Genomic DNA, 19007 nt, shown 5'->3' on the forward strand with positions numbered 1-19007 from the left:
ACATTTTATATTGGCCGGTCGTTGGTTGCTCAGATGATAGCAAAACCCCCGTCTATCACATTTCAACCGTCAGTTTGCCTTTCTTCGAACAGGTGGACAAAATGAGACTCACCAACAGCCAAAGATTGGCCGGTTATGGAAGCATTCTTTGCGAGGCTGATGTATAGATCTGCTGTATCATCCAATTCGGCCTGTTGTCCTCGGGTTAGTGAACACAATCTTTCCGTGTTCACAACAAAAACCAGGATACTAACCACTCGTTTTAGAGCTGTTTGATTGATATGATTTTCCACATATTCTTCCGAGAATTGGCTGCCCTGTTATTGATACCGTGTCAGTCGATCGATATGCCTCGCAACACTTCCACACTTCCTCGGTGTCTAAATCCTTACCCATTCAGTAAGCAACAACCCAGGACAGACTGCATTAACGCGAACTTTGTGTCCTTGTGATTTAGCGAGACATTTCGTCAGGTGCAGGGCTGCAATAGTGGTGTTAGTTGAGGCATCTCTTCTAATAACCTTCAGAGAAACGTGAGAGCATTACATGCTGCTTTTGTGACTGAATATGCCATGCTACTTCCACTAGGCATCAATCCCTGCGTAGACAGTCAGCGCTATGAGTCAGTAATAGGAGCATTGAGTGTCTCTTACTGCTATAGAAGCCGTGATTATGAACACGCCTCCATCGGGGTTGGCATTGAATGTGGGCAAAGCTTCTCGAAATACGTGCATGTGGCCCTTGACATTGACCGACCAGCACTATTCATGGGGCTGTGTCAAAAACGTTTGCTTTATTTGGTAGTATAACACACCTTATCCCATTCACTCTCATCCAATGCATCGAGGTCGGCGAATTTGGCGAATTTAGTCCAGCCCTAAAACCGCCCAAATCAAGTCAACAATGGGCGGCAATGGGAGAGGGAGAGACTCACAGCATTCGAAATCACAACATCGAGACCACCCAATACTTCAATAGCCGTCTTAACGACCCTAACGCAGTCTTCTTTTACACCCAAATCCTAGTACGCCGTCAGCCATTCCTATCACGCCAAACGAGAAATCTATCGGACGTACTCCCTGAATAACAGTAGTCTTAACCGCATATTGCGAAGTAATCTTCGACTCCGTCTCCTTTGCTCGTGCCTCATTTGAGACATAATTGATCGCTACATTTGCGCCTTCTGATGCAAATTTCTCCGCAATCAGAGCCCCCAGACCGCTGTTGATTGCAAGATTGTGAGTTAGAGTTTCTGTCGGAAATATCGCTTTATATATATGAGGGGAAGCTCGGGGAAGGTAACCTGGAAAACTTACCGGGAGCCTGCTGTGACAAGCACGTTTCTGTTTTTGAGTGAGTAGCCCATCTTAATTGCTGTTATAGAGGTATATTGTGAGCAGAGGTGACTTTTGGGTTTATTTTCAACGACTCTTGGTGAAGGAGACTCAATTTAAGGTCTGCTATGTTCATGTGGCAGGCGTCGGACCGTCCGCCGATTCCATTAGGGCTATGCGACGAGACTGTCGATTCTAGTGACATGATTTGTAATACATTGAGGATCTTGGTACGTTTTAAGCTTACTAAATTTATATTCACTTAATTGGCAATTTGAATTCTACTTCTGATATTGGATTAGGGTGTCTAACAAGCACGCAGGGTTCCGGCCATCATAGCAGATGTCGACATGGGCGAATATATACTGGAGTACGTGTCCAAATCTAGGCTCTAAAAGAGTGCTTGAATATGTCCAGTTCTCATACTCCGCATGAGTTTGCAAGCAGTCCGGAGTAGGTTCAGGGTATAAATCTCCGTTTAAATCTCCGTTTAAATCCCCGTGTCCCCCGCCATACGAATAAATTCCCGTACAGCCTTAGCAAAGTTACATGCGACTCTTCTTATAAGTATATCCGTCGTGAAATTCCGTTCTTCATTATTATGTCTATTCAATAATTGTCCCAACAAACTCAGCCTTTCTCATCCCTTGCCATGCCTGTTTCCCTTCAAGATTCGGCCATTGCACCAAGAAACGATCTACAAAAGGGAGTAAAATCTTTCCTGACAAACTAAGCGTCGTGACTCGAGCCCAGGACTCAATGAAGATAGTGCGAAGTGCATATGTAGTCGCGAGTTGTCTTCGATGTCGTCGCTTGGGTTTGAGTAGCAGTAATGTACGAAGCGCAGTCCAAACCTCAGCAGTTTGCGCCTAGACTACGCAGACTGCTGTGCGGGACGTGGTAGTATAATCTGATATATGATGTGCAGCTGCGATCGCTGCGTCGTGATCTGGTGTACGCGAGACTGCAGACAGCCCAAAACATGATCGTAGAAAACGGGCCGTGATGTAAGACTGATGAACTCGACGAGCCCGAGGCACTGTAATAATCTCGTATCCATGATTGTTGTTATTACCATCCGAACTTCTGTGAAGAGTGGCTTCGAATTCCGCTGCTTTCGAGGCACTAACCCGTCGCCGGATGTGACTATATACGTCCGAAAAGTGTAGATATTGGATCTAGCGGCATTCGACGTAGCATTGATAGCATTTCTGCTGTATGGCCGCCGCTGCCGAGTACGATCAGGACATGGGTTGGAGTGCCTTTGCGGCGAGTTTTGGGGACGGGAGAATGTTGCGAAGTTGAGAGTAGTATATGGAGGCACTGGAGTGTTTTTTTCATAAGGGTTAGTAATAAATTGGGGAATCCTGGGGATTCTGATCCTTACAACTAGCAGACCCAAGGCAATAATGAACAGAGAGAGGACCGCGAGAGCGGCGAAAGTCAATGCTGGCATTGCGGTATAGTGTTTGGTGTTGAGCGTGGGTATCGTGGTGATGGTTGATGCAGCCGAGTAGTCGCGGCTGCGACAAGCCGTTCAGTGCATTATGATTTCGATTGCATCAAGCAGATCTCGGGCTGAACGTTGAAAACTTGCAAGCTTTACACACAAGTTGGAGCTCCGCTGCACATACCCCAAAATACGCTATGCCTGATTTGGATAGGTAAGATAAACAAGTCTCAGTCTTTTCAGGGGTATGAACGACGTTGACGATGCTACAGTTTACAGAAATTTGGCAACCCAGGGTATCTTTTGGAAAGCTCTGGGACACTTTGTAGATCCATCAATCCGGCTCGTGATTCTTATCTCATAAAAGACTAACATAAGCTGAGTACATCACTATAACACTATCTATACCACGCGGCATAAGAATATTCCACCTTGGAAGTCGTGGCCATCAGAACAACCACGAAATATAGCGTCTATAAAACTTAGTTGCCATGCTCTTTTCCCGCAACTCATCTTGCCTCTGAGCCTCTGCCCATTCCTTCTCGTGTAACTCCACCTCTGCCAATCCAGAATACAGATCTGCCTCCGAGGCCGGAACACTCTTCGTCTTGTGCACGACTTTATAGTATACAAAGGCGAACAAAAAGACCGGAAAAGCGATATATCCAACGATGAAATTCTTGTAATCAAAGTTTCCAGTCGACTTAGTATGAATAAAGACTTTGAAGTTCTTCGTAAGCGCAACCAGCACACAGAATGCAAGTGCAAACCACGATCCCCAAGTGCCCAGAGGTGCTTTATAATGAAGACTTTGAGCAGGAATGTCTTGTGTTTTGCATGCTTGGACGAATTTGATATGACTAAGAATAATGCAGCACCAGACAATCAGTCCAAAGACGGTGAGGCAGTTGACGAAGTAGCCAAAGACTTCTTTGGAGTCGCTGGAGACGTTCATGAAGGCAAGTAATGCTAAAACGGCAAAGGCGGCCAGTGCGGGAACAGGCACGCCGCGTCTGTCGGTCTTTGCGAGAAAGCGAGGAGCTTTACCTTCATGTGCTAGACCGTAGAGTGTTCGGCTGGAGATGTAGAGGTCGGAGACACTGGCGGAGAACACGAAGATCAAGATGCAAGCGTTCAAGATTCCGGGTAAGACTTTGATACCCGCCAACACTATGGCAACAACAAACGGCGATGCAGCAGCCGAGGTGGACTGCTTAGTGGCGAATGCGAGTTCCTTTGAGTTGTATGGAACCAACATACCAACGAAGAAGACACTGAGGACGTAAAGGAATATAATGCGATAAAAGATCAGTCGAGCAGCACGCGGAATTGACTCTCGTGGATTTTGTGCCTCTCCGACAGTGACACCGATGAATTCAGTGGACAAATACGCAAAAGCAGCTGTACCCATAGTATTCCAGACTCCCAAAAACCGGCCCAGTGCACCATCCGCGTCAAACTCCTTGAATGCGCCCGGTTTGTGCCAGTATCGGAACCCCTTCGCATCATGATCCGGTCCTCCTCCACAAGCAAGAATCAAAGAGAGCAATATAACCCCAACAAGAGTCAGTACTTTTGCACTTGAGAGCCAGAATTCGAATTCGCCGAAGAATCTGATGCCAAAGTAGTTGATTAGAATGATTACGACGTAGAATATAGCGATAAAAACACCGGGGTTGAGCTTGTCGGCTGGGACCCAGTATTGGAGGACCAGAGCAATGGCTGTGAGCTGATTCGGGGTCGATATCGAGTACTTGAGCCAGTAACTATGGTTCCATTTTTGATTAGGTATGAAGTGAAGCTGCCACAAGGGCGTGCGGGATGACTTACGACCAGCCTAGAGCAAACCCCAACGCAGGATCCACGAACCGAGAAGCGTATCCGGTAAAGCCTTCGGGAATTGGCAGGTAAGTGCCCATCTCGCACAACCCCGTCAACATGATCCAGACAACAAATCCAACCACGCTGTAGCAGATCAAGATGGGAGCTGGTCCCGCACTAGCGAGAGCAGATCCGGTACCGATAATCAAGCCGGAGCCGAGAGCACCACCAAGAGCTGTTTATTATATTCCATCAGGTCATGGTCTTCGTTTTTAGAAGCAGTAAAACATACCAATCATAGCAGTGTGACGCGACTTGAGACCTCTATGCAGAGAGGTCTTTTCATCTATCACGACTTCACCCCCATTTTTAGAGACGTTCGCTTCAAGGTATGGGGTCTCCCTGTAGCTGTCTGCAGGGACCGTCACTGCATCAGCAGGAGGCATTTTGTTGTCGCCCATGTTTAGTTGCTTCAATGCCTTGGACTCGAGTAAACAATTGACGAGACATATGATGGGCAAAGCCACCGCATTTGTGCTCTGCAATTCACATTATCGCCAAGAAGATACGGAAGAGTCGTCTGGAGTTCTCTTCATTTGTTGCCTTTGTTGTAGCCGTCAGACAGAAGTTCCGATGGGATGCGGCTGATCGCTGCGGCTTGATAAGGAGAACACCAGCTTGCCATTGGCCGATGCTCTATCCGCAAGACTCTGTAGGGTTACTTCCACGAACTTGGCAGACCCTATAAACAACTGTGATATACATCTAATCGTTCTTGGGTTGCATGCATTTGGCGGGAAACTCGCACTTTGTCTCTATCAACAGCACGGAAGTATACAACCGTACATTAGGTACATGGATCTTCATTCAGCGCTCGATCTGAAAGGCAGAGAGCTACATGATACCTTGCAAGCAACTGGGCGTACAGCCATATCTCATGTTGAGTTTCCAACGTCAGTTGTTGAAGGCGCGGAGTTAGTTCTATAGGGCTTGAGAATCGACCTACGAATAGATCGGTGCCAATCGAAAGGCTAGATACATACATCCATGGATATTCGATCCCCTCAGCGAGGGTATCGCCTTCAAAGGTACTTGACTCGTTCAGCCACATTTGAAAGACAAGGAAGCCATGGTTCAGTTATCATGGATGCACACGGCATTCGAAAACGTGGGCATGAATGCTGATCACTTGAAGCCATAGTTGAGAATGATTACGCTCAGTGGCATATGCCTATTCTTCTCTTGCCTGATCATGGGAAAGATCTATTATAACGAGGAAAAATCACTGCCAGGTATCCATGCGTAGAGGACATCAACCAAGTACCTCGACTGTTTCACGCACGTTGCTTCATTTCGGCTATCAGACGCTGGATGTTCTAACAGGTAGAATTGTTGGGCAAACACCGAAGAAGGTAATTCATCATTCGCAGATATGGCCTTATGCCAGTTGGTAACTGAAGACAGGTCGTGCTGAGTCAGTGTCTTTGGAGTCCGAGACTTTCTACAGTCTTGACGAACGTTAGACCTGGTTCGGTGATGGAGCAATGCAAGCAGTTGCACAGTAGAATGAGTTGAACGTCTGGCAGGTGATATTGTTAGCAGTGTGTATCATTAATGATGGTTCCTGGCCTAAATAGACAGAATTGGAACAAGGTCGAAGTTGGGGTTTGCAGCAGGCCTGTTTGGTGTAAATAGGAAATACATCAAGACAATAATACTATAAGTGTCTGCACATTAGAGAGTGACAATAGCGAGTTGAGAAAGTTTAAGGTAGATAGAGGGTGGTCCGTGCGCTCGGCGTTTACCTGATTCATTTTGCGCATCTCCGATGTCAACACAGACTCTCTCCTTCATCTTTTCTCCCACTTCTGCTTCAAAATATAAAATGAAATGGCGCCCTTGTTCCAAAGGCGGTTGCGCTGCTTCTATTGCGGTCAGCGGTCTGCATCCAAGAAAACAATAGGCTTGCGAGAATGGCGTTGTGAGCATTGCGAAGCCGGAAACTATCTCGATGAGGTATGCACTGTCACTTTTTTTTGGTATTGCAGAGATATTGTGAAGACTAATGTGGCGGCATGCAGAATGGAGAAATTACAGATCCACCGATTACAGTGACGGACAATCCCGCTATCTTGAACAATACCTATCAGTCGCCGTTTGAGTCCGCAGGCTTCGATCAGACGGGCCTCTTTTGCAGGAAATGCATTCGAAATCAACATATGCTGGTGTCGGCGCTTGCCGCTTATCTTCCGGACACTGATGATCCTTTATACTTTGCGTACGAACAACAACTACCTTATTATCGCCAAAAGATGGAGGACAACTATCCCCAAGTATGTGAGAAATGTGAACAGAAAGTGAACGAGCGTATTCGGCAAACGGGCTACGAGGCTAAAGCTGATCATTTGAGGAGGACAATGGAACGCAGCAAGATGAGTCGCGCGGCGCAAAAGGCTCGAAGAAGGAATTGGAGGAGTATGCTTACTATGGCAGGTGCTTTGGGTTATTGGACGAGCGTTGCTGGTCAGCTGCTGTCGGACTTGATTGGAACATGTGCCCTGTGGGATAGTATTGCTGGAGGGCGCTGGCCTGTGGTAATGACATTCTTGTCATTTGTGCAGGAATTGGTGTCGTATATTGGCTATTCCTCTCAGGACCTTGCTGGAATCGCATTGGTAATGGGTGCGCTTTCGATATGGTGGAATCCCAAGATTCATCACAAAGTTGAGGGACTAAATGGCCGGATTTTGAGATTGAATCAATACTACGAGTGCCAATTGATTGTTATGGTGGCCAGGTTCGCGGTGTGGGCGTGGTTGAAGGACTCAAGCAATATGGAGCCCTCTCTTCCTTCAGCCGTGCACGCATTCATGATATTATTTATGAGCGTGGTGAGTGCCGATCCAAGCATTACACGTCTATTTACTGACACCGCAACAGGCAACGATATTCTCTCAGCGACTCGTCCATTATGATACGCGACCTCTTGTTTTATGGTCCAATATTACTCCTGTGGTTTCTCCCCAACGGCAGAAAATCGTACCGCAGACAGTACGGACGACCAAGCCGCAGAATAACTTTTTTCAACAAGATATGTTTCAAAGCTTCCCTTTAGAGAAGCTAGGCAACCCCCGAGATAGTCCTACATCAAACGCGGCGCGCTTGGCCACACCTCCCCTGGAGCCAGAAGACTCGATGGATTGGACACCTTCTGTAGCGCAAGAAATCCGCCCTAGGTTCGTTACCTCGAAGCCAGAGGTCGCTCCAGAACCGATACCACACAAGTCAATATTTCAAGGTGCTCTCCCTGCAGCACCACGACCTCCTGCTTGGCAGCTGCGGAACCCTATAATAACTCAGAAGCCACCAGTAGTGCCGGTGACAAATGTATTTCAAACTCGGCCAACCTCTCAACATATTATTGGAAACGAACACAATGATACTTCTCGCACACCTGATGCCTTCTTTGCACCTCCTAAGTTCTTTGCGCCATCGGATTATCATGCTACAACTGGTTTGGAAAGCCTGTTCGATCAAACATTCACAATCAGGTCTCCCGAGGACGAGATGGATGAAGCTACCACATCGCCGTCAAAGGTCAAGGAAGTACGCAAAGAACATCCTCCGCCAACCCTGTTATATTCCTCGATTCGACTATTTCTTCTTTCTCTTAGCATACTTGCGTGGTCTATTGATTGGTTTAGGCTAGTTCCTATTCCTCACGACGCTGTTTTGATGGGAGGCTTGATCCTGAACATTCTATTTACAGGGTTCGGTCTACTGGCATCATTAAATCAACCATTCATAGCCATTCCAAGAGTCGTCTACTCACTGTTCAAATTTGTGATGAACGTTGTTCTCGCTCTCTGCCTCAGCTACAATTTTTCCATTACTTTCTACCAAGGGGGAAACCTGGAGTTATGTGTGACGTCTTTGACGGCTTTGTTGGCTGTGGAAGAAGCTTTGGCATTATTTTCAACCATGCCGAAGAGTCGGATTCGGAAACAGACGCAGACGGCTAGAAAAGAAGCAGACACTAAGAATCGTCCTCCACCAACACCACATCACACAGCTGAGGATCAGTTCAATCTCGATAACCAATACTCTTCACCGCCTCAAATCTCGCCCACATTATCGTACATATCCCATCACCCCGCGAGTGTCTATTCACAGACTTCCTCTTTCTCCCAATCCCAACCATCTTCACTTGGTTACGGGCTTTACCAAAGGGACATGCGCCGCAATCACCTCTACGACGATGGCTCCGACGCCTCAGAAATCTCAGGTGGAGACTCCGACGCTGAAACAACAATCAGCTCTTACACCAATAAATCAATTCGAAACATGAATCCATTCGAATCCGACGACAGAAGCTATCGCACTCCACGAGCGCCAGGCCTCGGCTCTGGACTGCAAGGTTTGAGTCTAGATGACAGTCCAGTTTCGAAACGGGTCACTAGAAGTCAAACCACGCGGAGGACAGGCATGGAATTTGAGCGAAGCCGTCCGTCTAGGAGACTGAGGTGATCCTCATGCAAGAATTGCAGGTTTTATGAAGTATTGATGATTACATGAAAATGAGGCGTACATGGGTTGATTTCTTGGACAACATATATGGCTTATACTGTTTATTATTTAGCATTTGTTGCTGTTGCATACTGGCCTGGTCTTTGTATATAGCAGGCCTTACCTAGATAGTGAATGATAACAACCTTATACACTATTCTTCGTGAGCATTCCGTTTGACTGTTGTTTATAAGGTAATATGGCTTGCTAAGGGTTAGTACTTAATATACCAACTTTTATGACAGTACTCAAGAACTGAGGAATTGAATCGAAACATTGATTAACGAGATCTATATAACACTCTAATTAACTATTTCGACGTCTCCGGCTTTATAGGAAGACCTTTTGGCAACGGCGGCAACAGACTCCTCGACGCTTCTCGCGCCTTTTGTGCCAACAACGCATCCATAACCACAAGAGCAGCCATGGCTTCCACAATCGGCACAGCTCTTGGCACAACGCACGGATCATGACGACCTTTAGCCTCTAGAATACCCTCTTCAAGGGCATATGTTGTCGTAGTCTGGGCCTGACCGATTGTTGCGGGGGGCTTGAAAGCAGTGCGGAAGTAGATCGTGGCTCCGTTAGAGATTCCGCCTTGGATACCGCCCGAGTTATTTGAGCTTGTAGTCAGTCTTGACTTATTAGCAATTCCGGCGCCGGGTTTGTTCTCGGATACCTCGGGTGCGGCCACAAAGGGGTCATTGTGAATTGATCCGGGGACTTCGCAGCCGCCGAAACCAGAGCCGATCTCGAAACCCTTCGTAGCAGGTATGCTCATCATAGCGTGGCCGAGTTTGGCCTCTAGCTTGTCGAAAGCAGGTTCACCGAGGCCAATGGGGACATTCCTGATCACGCACATAACTGTCCCTCCGATACTGTCGTGGTTGTCGCGGAAAGTCTCAATGACCTTGGTCATGCGTTCGGACGCCTCTGTACTGGGGCATCGAACAGGTGCGAACTTATCTACCGTTTCACGGTCGATTGTCTCAATCAATTTCAAGAATTCAGGATTCGTGGAGTAAGACGGGTGCTCGGCTGAAGGAGGGAAAAGATGCTCGTTTCCGACTGAGGAGACGAATGAGACGATCTCGACGTTGTGAGCTAGCTTTAGATACTTTTCCGCAATCGCACCCGCGGCAACTCGTCCTGATATATAGTCAGTCTCTCCCCCTAGGTACAGAATAGTAGTGAGTCGTACCAATTGTCTCACGCGCACTGCTGCGACCTCCACCGCTGCTGGCTTTGACTCCATATTTCTCAAGGTAGGTATAATCCGCGTGACTTGGGCGAGGGTAGAGATCCATTGTACTTCCGCCGTAATCCTTGGGTCTCTGATCCTCATTGCGCACAATCATCGCAATCGGTGTGCCGAGGGTATAACCGCATTCAGTGCCGGATTGAATCTCTACTCTGTCCTTTTCGTTGCGGGGTGTGGTAAGCGCGCTCTGTCCGGGACGTCGTCGGGTCATTTGAGGTTGGATATCGTCCTCTGTTAGGGCCATGCCGGGAGGACATCCATCGACAATGCAGCCCACTGAGCGGCAGTGGGACTCGCCGTAGCTATTCTGGTTGTTAGTTGTAGTGCTGGTTGTCAGGTTCATGAAACTCACGTTGTCACCCGGAAATAGTCACCCCACGTCGACATATTGCAGATGAATCAATTGAGCGTATCTGAGCTTTGTGTCTCTTAGCAATCGCAATGTCAATCTCGGAGGATCAATAAGAAGTAGCGACGGCAAAGACAACGAACATGCCACTGAAAAAAAAAAAAAGGTTCACAACGAATCAACATATGATCAGCGAAGTCGGCCTGACTCATTTTTGGGGTCCGCGGGGGATACTGCGCTTTCCTTGAAGGAGACTAGCGCACCGATGACGCCTATAGCCAAATGTCCATCTTGGTCCGAAAAGTGACCTCTTCTATCAACAAATTCATATTTACAAGAAGCATCCATGCTGCTTCCAGTACGGCACTCATCATGCGTGCTATCCATCCAGTTCCGCGCACATAGTCGATTTGCGACAACCCGAACAATAACCACCCTCGCCTCCTCCGCGTTCGCCGAAATCATTTCCCGGAGCTCATCAAAACATCAGATTTACCAATCCATCTCATCGGACCCGTTTGTCAACCTCTCAATTGAGCAGTATTTGCTGCAGAAGACTCCGGAGGACTCCAATGTTTTGTTTCTATATGTCAATCGGCCTTGTGTCGTGGTCGGTCGCAATCAGAACCCTTGGCTTGAGACGAATTTGAAAGCTTTGCAAAAGCACGATACGGATATACCACGATCTGGAAGCTCGGTGCGTAATGTGCTCTATGTGCGACGACATTCCGGTGGAGGCTCAGTATTTCACGACGAAGGAAATCTGAATTACAGCGTAATCTGTCCCCGAGATGTCTTCACCCGTGACCGACACGCGGAGATGGTGGCACGCGCACTCCAGAAAATCGGCGCAGTCAATGCAATGGTTAACGAACGACACGATATCGTCTTGGCTCAACAACCTAAAGAATTTGCAAAACAGAAGGACGCGACGGGAATCGAAGACCCGTTTGAAGAATCTACTCCGCAAGCTTTGAAAGTATCCGGATCGGCCTTTAAGCTTACCCGAAATCGAGCATTGCACCACGGGACATGTCTACTCGATTCTCCGAATATAAATAATCTAGGCGCTTTTCTCAGATCCCCAGCTAGACCGTATATCCATGCCAAAGGTGTCAGCAGTGTGCGGTCGCCAGTGGGAAATGTGTCAGCTGGACTGGTTAGTTCCGCGGAACCGTTTTCGATGCAGCGCACAATACTTAGTATAATGGATGAATTCTCGCGGCTTTATGGGAGTGGACATGAAGTCCGGGATTGCGCAAGTCGGTTGAATATGACTAAGAGTGAGTTTAATGCAGGCGATGATTGGGTTGCGGGGGCCGTAGGAGAGGTACAACTCCATGAAATACCGGAGATTCAAAACACGTTTGAGATGATGAAGGTACTTACTACAAGCTCCAATTATTTGCTGCGTACTAATGATATATAGTCAACCGACTTCAAATTCCTCCAAACACCGGAATTCACCTTCTCCACCTTTACAACAGAGGAGGATCCCAGGCTTCGGCCTCCTCTACCAAGTTTCCTACCTCCTTTGGTACGTTCTCACTTTCTTAAAATCGAAGAGTACCTAGATACTAACGAAATCAGACAAGAATATCCATCCGCGCCAAAAAGGGCATCATACTAGAAGCATCCATAAGCACCTCCAACGACGAAGCCATAGCTCAAAAACAAGCCCTCCACAGTTCCGAGATATTAGCAGACAGAACACTCCACGAAATAGATGCTCAAGCATGGAGACAGATTATTGATTCGATCGTGGGTATAGATTATGACGGCCAACAACAACAACAACAACCTATGGAAGAAGTGGTTGATCATTTAACGGAATTTCTTTGTGAGAAGTTTGGTGTATGATACATGGGAGATTCTGTACATTATGTAAAATATAAACAATTTTTAATTAATGTAAGTTATAGAATAATTTTAGATTAAGGAGAAATCCACATGACTTCGTTCAAGATCAGTCACGTGTTACAATTAACCCTACATATCCTCTATCAAACTGAGTGATTGAAACGAGTTTATCCCTCCTTTATATAAAGAAATACAATGGTTTGTGAACATCTGACTAAGCAGCTGTATCACATGCATACAGGCTAGGCAATATCTAATTAGCTGGAGCTCTCCCAAGTTTGTATATACAGTGGGATGAAAAAAGTGTTGGCACCCCCCAATATCGGTAACACCCGCACAAGGGCGTCAACACTTTTTTCGTGGTACTGTATTTACATTTATACGGAGTACTTGATCTTGAAAACTCCCTCTGTCTCTCGAGCGAAGCGAGAGAAGGACAGCTTGTAGTCGATGTTATAATTCATATTTCTGACCCAATTTACTAGTTACAAAGACATCATGTAGAAACGAAGGTAATCAGAAACAAGAATATATCCGCTAACAAAACATCTCTGCTTTCAAGGTTTCCATAAGAGAAACCAAAGGGTTGAAGGAATCAGCTTCACGAAGTGCGACAAAAAGAAAAGAATATATACAGTGAAACAGAAAACCCCCAAAAAAATATCATGAACGCCAGCGGAGATCGAGCCAGAGTCGGCAGTCGATTTTGTCTCCATATACCCAAAAGCCCTCCATACATATATCCATCAGTCGTTCGTTCTGTTCATCGTTCATCACTCATATTCATGTTGCCAATCAATAGTCACAGACCAGCAAAAAGGAAGAGGAAAAAAACTCATCTCTCTTCCTCAGACGTTCTAGAAACCACATCCGAAACATCATCCCCAATAACCCTATCCCCAGCCCCAGCATTAACAACCCTCAATCTCTCCTTTGGAATCGTATATGTAATCTGCACAAGTCTGCCTTCAGCAGCGAGTTCGACGTCCCAGTCATCCTCGTCGGTGTGGATACTACTACCACCACCACCACCACTGTGATGGTCGTCATCTGGACCAGGAGGGACGGTAAGATGACCGTTTTCATGATCATTATCGTCAGCATCGGTCGTGTGATGAGTTCGACGCGGTGAGGATGTTGATTGTGATATCCCGCTATGTCGAGAGGAGCCTTCAACAGCCCAATCGCGCGGACCTTGTTGTCGTCGTTGATGGTGCGCTACCACCGACGCGCTGGATGCTCGTCTCGATATCTGCAGGGAGAGGTTATCGTCATCGTCAAAATCGACAGGTGAAGTGATTTCAAACATTGCCGGTGACGCTTGGTGCTCCTCTGCAAGAGAGCTGTTGCCGTAACCTGATAGGACGACTTTGCGCGCATTCGAAAGGGTTTTGCGGATACTTCCCATCCATGTTAGGGAATTATTGTTATTGCTGTTGTTGGATCTGTTTTCACGGTCGGAGAGTCGTGATGGGGATTCCGGTGGTGTTGACCATTCAGGTGCCGATCCGAGTAAGGTGTCTCCTTCTAGGGGACTTCGTCGGTGATGACTGGCTGATGTAGATAATGAGTCTACTGTGCCTGAGCGCTCAAAGGGCCATCTCATACCAGTACTTTCATTGGCTGAACGCCCTGTATGCAAGGACGGCTTTTCTGGGGAAGAGCGGCCGCTGCCACTATCGTCATGGTTTGAGTTCGAGGGTTCCAGTGTTGGAATAGGCGGCTGGAACAGGTGAATCGATCTTCGTTGGGATCCAAAGTTCGATCTCTGAATAGACAATTCTGATATCCCGGATCTAGATGATTCTGATAAATCGGAATGCGTTCTCTCGGTCTTATCAGGCGACGACTTGCGCGAATGTACAGACGCACCATCAGCCTCCTGCGGCCGAAGTGAGTTCTCATGGAACGCAACTAAATATGCACGAGTAGGCGACGGTGGATCAATAAAAGGATCAGACATTCGATTATTGGCACTCTCCGAACTCCCACTTTCTGGCCTTCTGTCAAAAACTTCCTCAGGCGGTGTCTCAAACTCCTCACGTTCATCAATCGGATGAATCGTTCCAGCTCCATACCCCGTTCTACTATCCTCATACCTACCCGCTGATTGTACCCGCTGCGGTCGACCAGATAGACTTCTCCGAAGACCCCTCGATGGACTAGGTACATCGTGTAGCAAGCCATTTCTTTCCGCTTCTGTCGTATTGCCATCTGGGGCTGGCACAGCACTATATTGATGACTTGGCCCAGAAAAGTAAACGTTCTCCAGAATCGAATTTCGTAGCGCAGAGTCGCTGGGACTTCGATAACTTGACTCCACTCCGGGTTCGCCCCATATATTTGAACGTTCTGCTCCGAGGGCCAGTTTTCGAAGTTCCTGGTCCCTTCGTCGACGATGACTCCATCGTTTTCTGGACCAATAGATGTATCCAAGGCAAATAAGTGCGAGTACTGCGACGGATACACCTATACCAAGTCCTGCTTTCTCTCCGGAGGATGAAAGTGCGCCGCCATGAGAGCTTTTATCCGTGTTCGAAGGGACTGGCGCCGTGTACGATGGCATCCATGAATTCGAAGTCAGATTGTACAGGTAAATCTGCGAACTGGACTCGAGTCCTGCTGAAGACGATCGTTTTGACGTGCTTGACGCTGGTATGATATACCCCCCCAAAATCATCATAACATCTCCAGGAAGCATCGTCGTTGCATGCCCGAACATACCAGATCCAGATCCAGGTCCTGAACCAGTGGGCACTGGGGTCGACCATGTCCATTCGCCTGAACCACCATAATCCTCGCTAACTTCAAGAATGGCGAGCTGCGGATCAGCTGGTGTACTGGTGTCACCCACCCATCCGCCAAAGACGATAATCTTGCTTCCATCTGAAGACATGACCGCGCTATGGCCGGATCTAGGCTCAATCTGAGCTGTATCCCGAAATACAAGATCGGTTCTGCCAGAGCCGAGATTGGCGCCTATAGAGATATAGGACCAACTAGCCTGAGGAAGAGAGAATAGAGCTAAAGTAGACATGTTCAAAAAGGCTGTCTCTGTGTGACCGCCAATGAAAAGGAAACTTTCTTGTTGCACAATTCTACCTCCTGAAGTAGTCGAACTTGTCTTTTGAAGGGGTGTAACGGTATACCCGGCTTCTGCAATGGGCGAATTTGAGGATTCAGTCTGTTGCACGATGTAGTTGAAATTTGAGGAGGTATTCGGTACAGTCAAGGCAGTCATTATATTGGAATAATTCGCATTTGACGTCCAGTCCGGCTGATTCTCGCTGGAAAACGGACACATTCCCCCAAAGGTATAATATTCAGGGGATGTATCATTTGATGAATTGAACGCAAACCCGCCCGCGAGATATCCAGGACCCGTGAGATTCGTACTTGCACCATTTACTTCCACTGATGACCATGTTCCGTTACCTGTGGAACTGTTGTGGGCTGGTTGAAAAGACCATAATCGTGGTACGGCATATTGTGATGCGTGGCAATTGCCTGTAAATACCGTTATGGATCCATTTGAGTTAAGCATAGGGACATATGCCTCGCTATCTGAAGCAAAATAGACGTCATCGTAAAGAACCGTGTACTGAGGACTGGCAGAATTGATAGTTGTCAAGTTGAGAGACAGAAGCTGAACTGCTTTCTGATCGCTCGTGGGTTGTAGGACATAGACAAGGTCGCTGTCATTCGACCCCTGTGCCGGAGCAAAAACATGTGTCGGAAAGTAAGGGATAGTTCCTTGAGCCATCATCACAGGCCACATGGTGCTCAAGAACAAAGCATAACTGAGAAAACTGCCTGGAGGCATTTTGAGCAACGCTATGCCACGTAGCGCAAATTCCTTGCGTTTTTGACGTTGACGTTGGTACGTAAGGGACCTAGATGCCCCCAGAGGGGTTCCATACAAAATTGCACGGTCTTGATGTGTTGAGAATCACCGCTGACATATGGAAGTTCACATTCAGTATATCATGACATTCAGACATCAACAAGAAGTTCAATGCCCTTGTTAAGCATGAAGGAAGTGCGGTCGTCCGTCTGGGATGTCAGTTATCGAGGAAATAGGTCCCGAGTCGAGGCGGGGCAGGACAGTAAACATGGACGGTCTAGATGGGTGGGTTTGCCATGGTGATGATTGACAGGTAATTCGTGGGAGGGGAGTAAAAGTACGCGTTCATTCAACTTCATTTTCAGTCTGAAGCTGTGCTTATTGGATCGATCTCTGTGAGAGCATGATCTCGGTAAACATCGCCGTTGGCACGGCAACGCGGATAACATCGAAACATATGTCCGTATTGATTCCATTAATTCTGACCTACTCGAAGTAACGTCGAGTTGCTACAGTATGCACTGATGAGAGTCTATTGAAGCTATTCCAGAGTGATAGGGTCGAAAGACCAGATTTGGGAAGAGAACACTGGACCATCTTTGTCGCAATGAATCTCCGACATTCCGTCGTTACAGTGTAAGATTCATCCACGTCTGTCTGTAAGTCTAGCGCACGCCTACAGTAAGTAACGCTCATTACATTACTCTCAACAGCATTTACACAGCAGTAGTCGAGACAATAATGCATCCGTCCGTACATATACGGTCAATTCAATCCTTTGCATACTGCATACGGGTCGTACGACATCACGCATTGTACGACACATCATCCTTGCAGGACAAGCTTCAACCTAGACTCGCCATATTCACCAAATTAGAGAACATAGTCTCTTAAGCAGACTCAAAATCTAGCTCTCTCAAATACATCACTCAAGCAATCAACAAATGAAAAATTTTCACCTTTAAAGTCTCTAATTGAGTTCGTGACAAATGCAAAAGGTACCCTGCAGGTCGATGCACGTTGTCAGCACTTGTAGATACTAGAAATGCACTCCATACATTAAACTTTTGAGTACACACCAGTGACACGACGACAACGTACCAGTGTCCACTTTGCTTGCCTATGTAAGTGATCCTTCTGTGTTCGTTGAGTATGCAAGGGCCGGAAGTGCTGGCAAATAAGACGACTAATTGACACAAGCTCTCACTCTCAAACGGTTTAAGAATTCGACTCGATTGACATGGCTAATCTGGGAAGAAAAAAAAAAGGAAAAGAATTCAGAACAGCGAGATGAGTTACACTGCTTACGGCTAGGCGCGTGGTCTTTGCATTCTGCGCTGATTATTCGGTCTTTCTTGAGCGTATAGTCGGGCATATGGCAGTACTCGGGCTCTTTATCGGTTGGTCTTATTGTCACCATATATCTCTTATCAGTCAGTATACGGTGCGGTGTATGACTTCATTTCAGTCTTTTGTGTTTAATATAGGAATAGTATCGTACAACTCGTGCTTGTATCAATCCTTGGTTTAAGAAAAACGAACCCTGCATTAATGCGCAAGTTAGAAGCAAACCAGCCGACAATCGATGATCCTCGCCTCCAGCAAACCGTTGATTCTTTAGTTTCTGGCTTTCGGTGGCTCAGTTCTTTATCTTCGGAATCCGACGGTTGAACTAGCCTTCAGTTTTCAAGGTTGTTGACCACGACATGAGTGCGTTATCTAATTATCGACATGTGAAGGGTGCTATAAGTTTTAAAGGATACGTATGTATTGTATTACCTTTCAAGGTATTATTGACGTTTTTGCCGGCGTTTCCGACATGCTGCAGATTCCGCTTTATCGATATCGCGGAGGACTCTTAGACTCTCAGACTCAGGACTCAACAAAGGTCTGTATGTCATACAGACACGTTAAGAACAGTATACGTATACCCATGCATATCATCAAAGCGTTTGCCAGGCAATATCAAGTCTGAAAAGTGACGGCAGATGCTGCAAGGAGTTCTCAAAGAGGCTAGACTCAATCGTTCAATTTCCGACGCTGAGTCGCTGGCAGTAGGTAAGTGAAATAGCTACTAATCAGTCATTCGACCGCTGGCAAGGAACAGTAATTGTATACGCCAACTTCAAACTTGACTGTGCGGCCTTGCTTGGTGTTGTTTCTACGTAGTAATCCAGTCCCCGACTCCTTGATATTTACTCAGTTAAGTGAGGGGATTCTTAGCTAGGCGATCAAGATACTAGTCCACTAGATACAGAGTCCTAAGTAACCTTGAGTCTACCTACAAGAATACCTGAACACCTCGCTTCCTGTGCCTCCCTTCAAAGTTCCAACCTCCCATGTATCAGATTACGATAAGGTGTACCGTGCAAGCGGGACAAAGCGGGCCGTAAGCCGCCTCTCTCCCATCTCCGTCAATCTTATTTCCCTGGTCGCGAGACCAGATTCCGTAGATAAACCACATCATGTCTTGGTTTGTTCTCGAAGCTTGAGATGGACTAGCTATTGGAGATAATCATCAA

The 19007-nt window shown here is 46.9% G+C and overlaps 6 protein-coding genes across 6 annotated transcripts; 2 read left to right on the forward strand and 4 right to left on the reverse strand.

Moving 5' to 3' along the window:
* Window positions 1-62: 62 nt before the first annotated feature.
* On the reverse strand, window positions 63-1520 carry TSTA_072230 (short chain dehydrogenase, putative; the record flags this gene model as incomplete). The annotated part of the gene is made up of 9 exons (XM_002341176.1): window positions 1317-1520; window positions 1077-1221; window positions 935-1021; window positions 815-877; window positions 654-761; window positions 547-598; window positions 393-481; window positions 255-317; window positions 63-191 (listed from the first exon to the last, which is right to left on the reverse strand). Exons 1-9 carry the CDS (start codon window positions 1364-1366, stop codon window positions 63-65), a joined length of 786 nt encoding a protein of 261 aa, XP_002341217.1. The 5' UTR covers window positions 1367-1520.
* A 1591-nt stretch (window positions 1521-3111) lies between these two features.
* Window positions 3112-5221, reverse strand: TSTA_072240 (amino acid permease (Dip5), putative). The gene is made up of 3 exons (XM_002341177.1): window positions 4898-5221; window positions 4615-4840; window positions 3112-4550 (listed from the first exon to the last, which is right to left on the reverse strand). The coding sequence occupies exons 1-3, from the start codon at window positions 5064-5066 to the stop codon at window positions 3233-3235; spliced, it is 1713 nt and encodes a 570-aa protein (XP_002341218.1). The 5' UTR covers window positions 5067-5221; the 3' UTR covers window positions 3112-3232.
* Window positions 5222-6495: 1274 nt separating this feature from the next.
* TSTA_072250 (uncharacterized protein) lies at window positions 6496-9216 on the forward strand (the record flags this gene model as incomplete). The annotated part of the gene is made up of 3 exons (XM_002341178.1): window positions 6496-6621; window positions 6687-7496; window positions 7546-9216. 3 exons carry the CDS (start codon window positions 6496-6498, stop codon window positions 9130-9132), a joined length of 2523 nt encoding a protein of 840 aa, XP_002341219.1. The 3' UTR covers window positions 9133-9216.
* A 212-nt stretch (window positions 9217-9428) lies between these two features.
* Window positions 9429-10932, reverse strand: TSTA_072260 (chorismate synthase). The gene is made up of 3 exons (XM_002341179.1): window positions 10785-10932; window positions 10373-10734; window positions 9429-10320 (listed from the first exon to the last, which is right to left on the reverse strand). Exons 1-3 carry the CDS (start codon window positions 10817-10819, stop codon window positions 9482-9484), a joined length of 1236 nt encoding a protein of 411 aa, XP_002341220.1. The 5' UTR covers window positions 10820-10932; the 3' UTR covers window positions 9429-9481.
* Window positions 10933-11127: 195 nt separating this feature from the next.
* TSTA_072270 (lipoyltransferase and lipoate-protein ligase, putative) lies at window positions 11128-12641 on the forward strand (the record flags this gene model as incomplete). The annotated part of the gene is made up of 3 exons (XM_002341180.1): window positions 11128-12162; window positions 12211-12318; window positions 12372-12641. 3 exons carry the CDS (start codon window positions 11128-11130, stop codon window positions 12639-12641), a joined length of 1413 nt encoding a protein of 470 aa, XP_002341221.1.
* Window positions 12642-13106: 465 nt separating this feature from the next.
* On the reverse strand, window positions 13107-16464 carry TSTA_072280 (uncharacterized protein; the record flags this gene model as incomplete). Its single annotated transcript, XM_002341181.1, has 1 exon — window positions 13107-16464. The coding sequence occupies one exon, from the start codon at window positions 16462-16464 to the stop codon at window positions 13477-13479; it is 2988 nt and encodes a 995-aa protein (XP_002341222.1). The 3' UTR covers window positions 13107-13476.
* Window positions 16465-19007: the final 2543 nt, after the last annotated feature.

The sequence above is a fragment of the Talaromyces stipitatus genome, genomic scaffold, assembly GCF_000003125.1.
Source record: "Talaromyces stipitatus ATCC 10500 scf_1105507295523 genomic scaffold, whole genome shotgun sequence".
Taxonomy (NCBI): domain Eukaryota; kingdom Fungi; phylum Ascomycota; class Eurotiomycetes; order Eurotiales; family Trichocomaceae; genus Talaromyces; species Talaromyces stipitatus.

Coding starts and splice junctions, on each gene's coding strand:
- TSTA_072240 (XM_002341177.1), bottom strand. CDS start 5,066: ATGGGCGACAACAAAATGCCTCCTGCTGATGCAGTGACGGTCCCTGCA. Junction 4,841..4,897: donor GCGTCACACTGCTATGATTG/GTATGTTTTACT, acceptor TATAATAAACAG/CTCTTGGTGGTGCTCTCGGC. Junction 4,551..4,614: donor GGGTTTGCTCTAGGCTGGTC/GTAAGTCATCCC, acceptor ATGGAACCATAG/TTACTGGCTCAAGTACTCGA.
- TSTA_072260 (XM_002341179.1), bottom strand. CDS start 10,819: ATGTCGACGTGGGGTGACTATTTCCGGGTGACAAC. Junction 10,735..10,784: donor GACTATTTCCGGGTGACAAC/GTGAGTTTCATG, acceptor CAACCAGAATAG/CTACGGCGAGTCCCACTGCC. Junction 10,321..10,372: donor CAGTGCGCGTGAGACAATTG/GTACGACTCACT, acceptor ACTATATATCAG/GACGAGTTGCCGCGGGTGCG.